Raw genomic sequence first — 12,572 nt, 5'->3', positions numbered from 1 at the left:
TCATACTACAGAGATACAGCCACATCAATGTTCATAGCTGCTCAATTCACTATAGCCAGATTGTGGAACCAACCTAGATGCCCTTCAGTTGATGAATGGATAAAGAAACTGTGTCATATATATACAATGGAATATCACTCTGCCATGAAGAATGACAAAATTATGGCATTTGCAAGCAAATGATTGAAATTGGAGAATATCATGCTAAGTGAGATAAGCCAATCTCAAAAAACTAAAGGATGAATGATCTCGCTGATAAGCGGATGAGGACATATTGGGGGGGGGTAAGAGGGGTTATTGTTAGGGTTAGGGTTAGGTTTAGGGTTAGGGATAAGGACGGTGGTAAGAATGGAGGAAGAAAGGGCTGTTTAGAGGGAAAAGAGGGGTGGGAGGGGAGAGGGGGAGGGAAAAAAATAACAGAATGAGTCAAACAACATTGCCCTATGTAAATTTATGATTTTTAATTAAAAAAGAAAAAGAAAAAGAAAAGTGGGATATATCACAATTCCAGACCTCAAACTACAATACAGAGCTATAGTAATAAAAAGAGCATGGTAATGGCACCAACATACACACATAGACCAATGGTACAGAATAGAAGACACAGAGACAAACCCACATAAATATGTTATCTCATCCTAGATAAAGGGCCAAAAACATTCATGGGAGAAAAGACACATCAGCAAATGGTATTAGGAAATTAGGAAAGCAACATACAACAAAATGAAATTAAACCTTTATTTCTCATCCTGCAGGAGATGCAATTCAAAGTGGATCAAAGATGTAGGCACTAAAACAGACATCTTGCAACTACTAGAAGAAAAATAGGCCCAAATCTTCACCATGTTGACTTAGAATCTGATTTCCTTAAGACCCCTAAAGCACAAAAAGTTAAATCAAGAATCAATATATGGAATGGATTCAAACTAAAAAGTTTCTTCTCAGCAAAAGAAACAATCAAGAGATACAATCAAAACAATGTAAAGAGATAACTGTACTTATGTGGGTATGTCTCTGTGTCTTCTGTCCTGAACCATTGATCCACCTGTCTATTTTGGTGCCAATACCATGCCATTTTTGTTACTATTACTCTGTAGTAGAGTTTAAGGTCTGGTATTCTGACACCTTCTGCATCACTCTTCCTGCCCAGGATTGCTTTGGGTATTCTGGGTCTTTCTTTGGGTATTCTTGTTCTTTCAGATGAATTTCTTGATTGCTTTCTCTATTTCTATGAGAAATGTCACTGGGATTTTAATTGGAATTACATTGAATCTGTATATCATCTTTGTAAATATGGCCATTTAGATGATATTAATTCTGTCTATCCAAGAACATGGGAGATCTTTCCATCTTCTAAGGTCTTCTTCAATTTCTTTCTTTAATGTTCTCTAGTTTTCATTGTTGAGATCTTTCACCTCTTTGGATAAACTGATTTCCAAGTATTTTAATTTCTTTCTGAGGCTATTGTGAAAGGAGTTATTTTCCTCATTTCCCTTTCATTGCTTATGAATAAAAATGCTTTAGATTTACACATGATTTTATATCCTGCTATTTTCCTGAATTCATTTATTAGTTCTAGAAGTTTTCTAATGGAGTTTTTGGATCCTCTAAATATAGAATCGTGTCATGAGCAAATAGTGACAGCTTCAGTTCTTCTTCCTGTTCGTATGCATTTAATCTCTTTGTTCTGTCTAATTGCTCTGGATGGTATTTCAAGGACGATGTTGAATAGAAGTGGTGAAAGAGGGTATCTCTGTCTTGTTCCAGCTTTTAAAAGGAATGCTTTAAGTTTTTCTCCAATAAGAATGATGTTGGCTGTGGGCTTAGCATAAATACCCTTTACAATGTTGAGGAATGTTCCTACTATTCCTATTTTTATTAGAGTTTTGAGCATGAAGGAGTGGTGTATTTTGTCGGACACTTTCTACGCATCAATTGAAATAATCATATGATTCTTAACCTTAACAGTCTATTGATGAGTTGGGGATTTAGCTTAGTTGGTAGAGTGCTTGCCTTGCAAACACAGGGCCCTGGGTTCAATCCCCAGCATCACCAAAAAAAAAAAAAAAAAAAGAGTCTATTGATGTGATGTATTACATTTATTGATTTCTGGATGTTGAACCACCCTTGCATCCCTGGGATGAACCCCACTTGATCGTGGTGCCCTATCTTCTTAAATATGTTTTTGTATGTTATCTCATCCTACACAGAGGTGCCAAAAACTTACAATGTACAAAAGATAGCCTCTTCAACAAATAGTGCTGGAAAAAACTGGAATCCATATGCAGTAAAATGAAAAATAAACCCCTCTCACCCCTGTACAAAAGTCAACTCAAAAGTGGATCAAGGACCTAGGAATTAGACCTGAGACCCTTCACCAAATAGAAGAAAAAGTAGGTCCGAATCTCCATCTTGTTGGGTTAGGACCAGACTTCCTTAACAAGACTCCGCATAGCATGAGAAATAAAAGCAAGAATCAATAAATGGGATAGATTTAACATAAAAAGCTTTTTCTCAGCAAAGGAGACAATAAGTGTGAAAGAGTGCCTACAGAGTGGGAGAAAATCTTTCCACCCACAACTCAGACAGAGCTCTAATCTCCAAAGTTTATAAAGAACTTAAAAAACTTTACACCAAAAATACAAAGAACCCAATCAATAAATGGGTTTAAAGAACTGGACAGACACTTCACAGAAGAAGATAAACAGGTGATCAACAAAAATATGAAAAAGAGCTCATTTTCCCTAGTAATTAGAGAAATGTAAATTAAAACATCCTAAGATTTCATCTAACTCCAATTAGAATGGCTATTATCAAGAACACAAGCAATAACAAGTGTTGGCGTGGATGTGGGGGAAAAGGCACACTCATACATTGCTGGCAGAGTTGTAAATTGGTACAGTCACTCTGGAAAGCAGTATGGAGATTCCTCAGAAAACTTGGAATGGCTATCCCACTCCTTGGCCTATACCCAAAGGACTTAAAATCAGCATACTACAGTGATGCACCCACATCAATGTTCATAGCAGCTCAATTCACAATAGCTAGATTGTGGAACCAACCGAGATGCCCTTCAATTGATGAATGGATAAAGAAACTGTGGTATATATACACTATGGAATATTACTACTCTGCCATAAAGAAGAATAAAATTATGGCGCCTGTTGGTAAACGGATGAAGTTGAAAATATCATGCTAAGTGAAAAAGGCCAAGCCCAAAAAACACCAAAGGCTGAATGTTTTCTCTGATAAATGCATGACGATACATATGAGGGGAGGTGTCGGCAGGATGGAAGAGAAGAATAAAGGAACTTTGGATGGTGTAGAGGAAAATGGGGCAGGAGGGGGTGGGGGAAAGGAAATAAAGTAGAATGAAACAGACAGTATTACCCTATGTATACGTATGACTGCATGAATGGTGTGACTCTACATTGTGTACAACCACAGAAGTGAAAAGTTGTACCCCATTTGTATACAATGAGTCAAAATGCAGTCAGTAAAAATAAAAAACAATTTAATTAAAAAATAATAATGTGAAGAGAGAGCCTACAGATTGGGAGAAAATCTTTACCACATGAACCTCAGATAAAGCATTAATATCTAGGATATATAAAGAACTCAAAAAACTTTACACCAACAAAAACAAATAACCCCAATCAATAAATGGGCTAAGGAGCTGAACAGACACTTCACAGACGACATATAATCAATCAACAAATATATGAAGAAATGTTCAACATTTCCAGCCATCAGAGAAATGCAAATCAAAACTAAGATTTCATCTCACTACAATCAGAATGGCAATTATCAAGAATACTACAGCAACAATAAATGTTGGCGAGGATGTGGGGGAAAAAGTACACTAGTACATTGCTGGTAGAATGCAAAATGGTGCAACCACTCTGGAAAGCAGTATGGCGATTCCTCAGAAAACTTGGAATGTAACTGCCATTTGACCCAGTTCTCCCACTCATCAGTTTATACCCGAAGGTCTTTAAAAAACTCAGCATACTACAGTGATGTAGCCATGTCAATGTTTATAGCAGCTCAACTCACAATAGCTAAACTATGGAACCGACCTACCTACCCTTCACAGATGAATGGATAAATAAAATGGTGATGTGTGTGTGTGTGTGTGTGTGTGTGTACACACCACACACACACACACACATATACATACACTACAATGGAATATTACTCAGCTTTAAAGAGAATGAAATTATGGTATTTGCTAGTAAATGTATGGAGCTGGAGAATATCATGGTAAGTGAAATAAACCAAAACCCAAAAAAATAATGGCTGACTGTTTTCTCTGATATGTGGATGCTAATTCATAATAAGGGGGGGGGGCACTAGGGAAGAATAGAGTTACTTTAAGTAGAGGAGAGTGAAGAAAGGGGAAATGAGTATGGGGGTAAGAAGGATAGTAGAGTGAAACAGACGTTATTATCTCATGTACATATATGACTGCATGATTGATGTGATCATCCAATATACACAATCAGAAAAATGAGAAATTATATTTCATTTATATATGACTTATCAAAATGTATAAATGTATTCTAGTGTAATGTACAAGTAATTAGAACAAATTTAAAAAATAATTAAAAATAAAATAAAATAAAATAAAAAGGGCTGGGGATATGGCTCAGCAGTTAAGTACCCTTGGGTTCAATCATTGGTATCCAAATAAATAAATAAAAGATTTCAGGAAATTAATATACACACAAATATCTGAATATAAATAAACTTACTTGTTAATTTAAAAAATAGAGATACTCCCTTAAAACAAAATTTTCTTAGGAGTTACTAATTTATTTGGATGGATATAGCAGTGTTTCAAAACATCTGACAATAAAAAATTCAATAAAATTTCTAAAAATATCACAATACGATATATTCAGGTGACAACTATTAAGACCAAGTAGTATTCCAGTTTTGCTTTCAGTATCATTTAGTTCACAAAAGTGCTTAGGGGCTGGAATTGTGGCTCAGTGGTAGAGCACTTGTCTAACATTTGTGAGGCACTGGGTTCAATTCTCCGCACCACATATAATAAAAGAATAAAATAAACGTCTATCAAGAGCTAAAAAAATTTTTTTAAAAGTGCTTAGAAGTCTTAGATTGTTTTTGTTCAATCAGAATCACAAGTTTCTCAGAAGTCGGTGGACTTCTAGAATTAGTACTATGTTTTCCAGATATGCCAGGGGTAATCTTCAGGAGTCAGAGCGTCTATTAATATAATTTCATTTTAAAAAACACACACAATAGATAACAATGCACTCTCTGGGTATGGTGGTGCTTGCCTGTAATCCCAGTGGCTGGGGGAGGCTGAGGTAAGAGGACTGCAGGTTTGAAGCCAGTCTTAGCAACTTAGTGAGGCCATAAGCAATCTAGTGAGATCATGTCTCGAAAGAAGAAATAAATAGAGCCGAAGATGTGGCTCAGCGGTTAAGTGCCCTTGGGGTTCAATCCTTAGTACAAAAAGAAAAGGAAACAATGCACTCACCACTTCCACTGATCACATCGGGTTTGGTCTTCATCATTTTACAAAATTGTCTTCGACAGTTTTCTATCGACTCAATTTGTTTATCAGATAATTTGAAGAGTAATAATAGCTTGTCAAGATCATTATCTAATAAGAAAGAAAACATGTAATATTATTATAATACAGCACACTAGATACACTGATCTATAGATATTAATGTTAAATATGTAAACAGCTGCAATTTACAGAAAAAGTATGTATGTGGCTTTCAAAGAGATTATTTCTGTAATTACATGTTAGCTACTATCAACTGATCTTTACCACACTTACTAAAAGCTTATAAAATGGATTACTGATTTATTAAAAGCTCATACAATGGACTGTTAGTTTGTAACCGTAAGTCTTTGTCTTTCTCTTATATCGATGTTTCATTACTTAGTATCCAGTTTTAACGTGTGAAACCTTTAAGATTTCTTTCCATGAAGCTGACAAGAACATTATACTCATTCTTCATGCACATTCAGATGTATTTTATTCTCATGTCTTTAAAAGTAAAAAGAAAGCATAACTGTGGAAGATCTCTAGTCAATCATTTATTCCTCTTCCTGAAAAAAAAAGCAAACTGATAAAGGTATCAAAATATTCTACTCTGGCATATTGTTTATTCAAGTGTACAATTTTTATGCTTCATAGATCAATTAAAATATAAATTCAGTTAAATATAATATATGTGTGGAGTTCCTCTCATGTGGCTGTAGATAATTAAGACATTACTGCCCTCTCACATGAACTTCTGTCTTTTAAAGGCATATGTGCCTCACGATGCACATACAGGAACCCCCTCTTGACATGGGAGATAGGTGCCCATTGCCTCTAGTGGTAGGCTCAAACCACAGACAACACCAAGCCCTATAATATGATACGTTCCCTAAACATACCTACTTAGGACATAGTTTAATTTATAAATAGATGCAGTAAGAGATTGACAACTAATAATACACAGAACAATAATAATTTACTGCAACAAAATGCCAGCATCACTGCTTTTGTACTTTAATAAGACTTATTTTATGATTAAGTATAATGCAGTTTATTTGAATACAATCACTATGACACTGCAACAGTTGAATTTGATAACCAGAATGGCAACTAAGCAACTAATTGACAAGTAGTACATACAGGGTGTATAAACTGGACAAAAGATGATTGACTTCCATGGCAGGAAAGAGTGGGACAGAGGGGAATTTAAACTTATATTCATTTCTGTAATTTTCTGTTTAATATTCTCAAGATAGAATCTGGCAGTGGATAACTGAAACCATGGAAGGAAAAACTGCAGGTAATTGGGGACACTGTGCACCTCTGTCTACATATATGTATATGGTGCACACAGATGTAACAGTATTCATAAGATATATCATTCTTGTAATCTAAGTTTCATTTAATTTAGTCCTAAAAAGATGCTATGTATTGTCATGTGGTCCTCATGTGATCATATATAAAATTGACAATTTATGTAAATATTTCCCTACTTGACATTTAGGTCATCAAAACACTTCTTCTATCAAAGTTAACACCATACTCTGATATAAACACATAAAAACAGATACATCGAACATATGCATATTCACAAATACACAAAAAATTGTTTAATTGAAGAGAGTACATAATTCTGACTTTCAGTAGTAATATATTTTCTTTAAATATTCCTAATATAATGATATAGAAACATTTCACCTACGGCCTCAATAAAAGCAAAAATTTTCATATTATTTAAATCAGAGAAAATTTCTTTCAATAAAAATCTTCAAACTCAAAAAATATCATAGTACATCAAAATTATGTTATTGCTAAAAAAACATTTAAATGTTAAATGTATCTTTAAGTCTGTTTCCTTAAGCCTAATAAAAATCGCTACAAGTACAACTGAAATAACAAATGCCGGTATGTGGGGAGGGGGGTGGGGAGTGTCTTTGTTTCCTTCTCTATTTTTTCTCTTTTATCCAGGTAGAACCCGGCCTTTTATCTTCATCATATGAAAGAAGAAATATGATCAGCCAACAAATATATGAAAAAATGCTCAACATCTCTAGGAATAGGGAAATGCAAATCAAAACTACATTGAGATTTCATCTCACTCCACTCAGAATGGCAATTATCAGGAATACAAATAACAAGTGTTGGTGAGGATGTGGGGAGAAAGATGCATTCATACATTGTTAGTGTGACTGCAAATTGGTGCAACTGCTCTGGAAAGCAGTATAGAGATTCTCAAAAATCTAGGAACGGAACCACCATATGACCCAGTTGTCCTACTCACTCCTAAAATCAGCAATGATATAGGGATATAGCCACATCAATGTTAATAGCAGCACAATTCACAATAACAGAACTATGGGATCAACCTAGGTGCCCTTCAACAGAGGATAAAGAAAATGGTTAGGAGAAATCCAACTCCAGAGTGCAGAGGACTAGTGAACTACCAGAATATTTCATAATGATACTAGGAAGTCACACTGTAGGAATAGGGTCAAGCTACACATGAAGTAAAAGAGATTACACACTCACCTAATAAAAATTACAAACTTGAAACATCAAAATACACACAAATAACTTGACTTTCTGCCACAAAAGGCTTCACTACCCTTTTAAAATTCTAGAACTTTTAAAAATCTAGAATTCAATGTAAAATTAATGTCTAACACCCAATAAAAAAACACTAACATGAATTTTTAAAAATGTGACCCACAACTGGCAGCTGAATCAGTTAACAGAAACACCAGGGTATTAATAGATTCACCAGGGTCTCATTAAGCCACCCAGACTGGCCTCTAATTTACATTCCTCCTGCCTCAGTTCCCCAGTTCCTGAGATTACAAGCATGCGCTAACAGCAGCTACAACACTATTCTCATACAGCCATTACTACATAATTTTAATTGTGTAGTATTATTTCTACAGAGAGAGAACAATAAAATTAGGACTTGGTATCACTTCTACATCAAGCTCTGATAAAATCACCATGAAAAACTAACAGTTCATTTTTTCGGGAAAGGTCTGGTGTATCTAGGAAGAGAGAACAGCAGCATGTTCTTTCCCTCTATGCTTCTTCAGACTACTATGACTTATGGGTACCTACAAAAAACTGCAGAAAGTAAAACAACATCTACTGTAAACCACTAGAAAAAGTGGGAAAAAAAGGAGCATCAAGTTTCCTGCTTATAAAATAAACCATGACAGCCAACAATAATCGTTCATATCTAAACTCTGAATCTTTTTGTTATAATGTGACAGACTTGGGCATATTATAGTTTGTCAAAAGATTATTGTACAGAAAAGATTATTCATTATGTAAGTTGACTATAAGTAATAGAGAAAAGCTGTATATATACAAAGAATTTTAACTCCAAAAGGAGAAAATAATGTAAGCTCAATATAAATACAAAGAAAATCTGTATTCACACAGAAACTTTTAATAATTTCTTCTTAGGATTTCATTCAGTAATTATAAGTGCCCACTCTATACACGATATCATAACAGATGCTGTACAAAACAAAAATACAGGAAGCCTTCATAAAGTAAGAGAGGCTTAATTCAGAAGCTTATTTGTAGAACATTTCATTTGTTTCTGCCTCTCTTTTCCATTCAGGTTAACAAAGTAATCACTTCACTTTTCCCTTATTATCATGAGCAGGAAAAGGATCTGGAGTAGTCTCCAAGAAGCAACCACACAGATAACTAATAGGGAAAAGATTTAGACACCTTCCCATGTCTATGCTTAAGAGAATATAAATTTGCACAAGTCTTTATTTGTTTCAACAACTGTATTCTTAAAATCTAATACTTCATTTTATATAAATTATTCCTCACTTTGGATTTATCACACCACATTAGCTTTTCTTTAATAACAAAGCATTTACTATAAATCAGTGACATTTAAAAAATGAGAAATTAGTTGGTTTTTTGTTTTTGCATCCTACTGCACCTAAACTAGTAAATGATCTATATGGCCTAGTTGATACAGATATGCTTGCTTCAAAATGTTAAAGTAAAAAATATTTGAAAATAAAGTTATCCTATCCAAAAGAAAATGCTTATTCTGAAATTTCTCAACAGCTGTAGCTCAAGATTTACTATATGTGAGAGAGATACTCAGTCATACTATCAGTCTTCCCAGATAACAGGTTGGTGTCAAATAAAAGTTAGTTACCTTTAACTGCAGAAAATAAATCTTAATTCCATGATTAGAAACAATAAATAAAAAAGAATAAAAGTACCTGACTTGACATAAAACCCTAGATAAGTATTTGACAAAAGGGAGACTTCATTACCAAAAACATTTATAGATGGACTTTATGTGTAAGAGAGACTACCCAAAACTTTTTAAATCAGAACAATTTCTGCCATCAAGTTGCATTACATTTTTTATAGCACTCTTACTATTTTTAGAGCACTTTTAATGGTTGTGACTATAGGATTCCATTTTTGGTTCACTGGGGAAAAAGTGGTAATCCTCAATTTTAGATAATGTATCCAACTGGTAATGAAGGCAATCCAGTCTAGCCATTTCTTAATTGAGCAGTTTTCATTATTTTATTAAAATTCAGTTGTAATTGCAGTCCATCTCCTTCTCCCCTTTCGTTCCTTCAGAAATTTTGGTGTTTTTCTCCTGCCCCCCCCCCCCATATTCCCAGTTTGCAGTCTTCAAATTTTGAGTCTGGACTATCAAAATTGTGCAGTGGATTGTCATCCAATTGTAGATTCAAAAGACTAATTTCTGAAAGGACAAAGTATCAGTGAGAAACCACACCAATGAATGAGTTATACTCAGTAAGTACATGGATATTTATTTTTTAAAATTAGCAAAAATTAGTGAAAAATGTCTTGTAAATTAGGGGTATTTTTCTAGTGTCAAAATAACAGAAATTTGTGGTTGCAAAGGCTAAAATTCAACATCTTTTAATGCAAACAACTTAAAATAATAGCAGCATATTGTACAACTCAGATGATAAGATGGCCATGAGCTAGGAGAAAATATGTATGCATCCTAAGAAGATAGCAATAAAAAACAAAAATTTGTTTACTCATTCACTGTACACTTTGTAACACTAGAGACACAGAATATGACACCCATTCTTTGGCTTCATCTCTAATCTGGAAATTTTGCCTATTATTAGTATTTGTTTTCATACTGACCAAAATACATTATAATAATTATCTAACTGTTCCATCAACAGTACTCTGCAATTGTAAAATGTTCAAAATAAACTTCATACATAATAATAATGAAAAGTCTTTTTCATTCCCCAACATATTAATACATTAACACACATATTAACAACATATTAATACAAAAACTTCTTAATTTTAACTTATGCTATTTTTATGAAGTGCCAAAGTTATGCAAATAACATAGATGTAATATAGTAGTTTAGATTCATGGTACTTGCCTATGAATAAAATGTGGTTCCACAGACATTTAATTAATACATAGAAACTTAAGATTCAAGACATTATATATTGAATTCATTCAGAGCTTAAAATTTATAAATTGAAAAAAGGTTTTAACTAGAATTAGCTTTGATTTCGTATGATAGTCTCCCTCATCTTTTTTATTACTTTTTTTAACCAGTTATTTGTGGTAAAAAAATTATTTTAAGCAAAAAATAAAACGCAAGACACTATGAATTTAAATCGACCTATTTTCTCATACAGGAATAATGTCATTTAAAAAATTTCCAACTAAAAACATCTGAACAATTTAACTATAAGGATTTTAATATTATTTTATATATTCTATTATAGGGAATGATTATCACCATGGAACTTACTATTTTATATAGCATATTACAGAGAATGTTTTGCCAGGCAGAAAATCAATTTCCTATCAGATAAGTAAAAATGTGATGGCAGAAACTGTAAAGTAGGATAGCAAAGCTATAAAAGGCTAAATTTGAAGTAATCACAGAAGGCTGCACTTTTTTGTTATTTTTTTCAATTATGAAAAAAATGGAATGTAATGCTAACAACGCACACTTTTTATGTGCCATAAAAACATAAGGTACTACTTTGTAAATGATAAAATAACTATAATAAAGGCATCTACTTTATGAATGATATACTCAGAAGTCTAACTCGAGGAGCTTTCATAACTGCAAGCTATGCATGCCCTAGAAATTGAGGTAGGTCGGAGGTTTTTGCAGGTAAGAGTAAGAATTTCTAAAGTATGAGAGAGAGAGAGATGATGGAAGGAAAAAAGGGAAAAAATTCAGTGATAATTCATCCATTCAATAGACAACAACTACTTGTTACTCAGTTTTCTTTTACTGTGCAAAATAAAACAACATAGGGCTGGGGAGATAGCTCAGTTGGTAGAGTGCTTGCCTTGCAAGTACAAGGTCCTGAGTTCAATCCCCAGCACCACAAAAAAATAAATAAATAAAACAACATAAAGGAAAGAAAGATTTATTTTGGCTCATGGTTTCAAAGGTTTCAGTCCATGGTTACTTGGCCCCACAGCTTTGGGTCTATGGCGAGGCTAACCATGGCGAAGAGTGTGTGCTTCATCAAAGGTGCTCACAACATAGCAGCCAGGAAAGAGAGAAAGAAAGGGTCTGGGATCCAAATATACTCTCTTCAAGGACATCCAATGACCTAACTTCATCCAGCTAAGCCCCAACTCCTAATAGCGCCATCAGCTGGGGCCCAAGCCTTCAACACATAAGCTTTAGAGGGACATTCAAGATCCAAACCACAATACCATCTAAGATATAGACTTTCTTTGCCTTGTGTAAATTACATTCTAGTGAGCAACAGAGACTACAAAAAAAAAAAATACATAAGCTCACTATAAGGTATAAATACTATTAGAGAAGTAAGTGTTCAGGCAGAGAGAAAGAGAGATAAGCAAAGAAATAAATATATTTTAGATAACTTCTCTGAAGGAGTGAAATGTAGAGTAAGTTTAAAAGGTTTATAAGGCTATAATATCCATGAGAAGAGTAAGAATTAGTAGTCAAGAAGAAGAGAACATCAACAGCAAAGGCCCAGGGCCATAAATTTAATGAAGTTTAAGAGATGAAAG

The 12,572-nt window shown here is 33.9% G+C and overlaps 1 protein-coding gene across 1 annotated transcript in view; it reads right to left on the bottom strand.

Moving 5' to 3' along the window:
- Positions 1–12,572, bottom strand: part of TBC1D32 (TBC1 domain family member 32) — a 217,983-nt gene that overhangs the window by 57,772 nt on the left and 147,639 nt on the right. Inside the window, 1 exon segment of the mRNA XM_079146273.1 lies at positions 5,510–5,635. Coding sequence (XP_079002399.1) covers positions 5,510–5,635 — 126 coding nt within the window.

Source organism: Sciurus vulgaris (assembly GCF_902686455.1).
Source record: "Sciurus vulgaris genome assembly, chromosome: 7".
Taxonomy (NCBI): Eukaryota; Metazoa; Chordata; class Mammalia; order Rodentia; family Sciuridae; genus Sciurus; species Sciurus vulgaris.
Note: the sequence above shows the minus strand (reverse complement) of the source record. Positions and strands in the feature narration are given on the sequence as shown.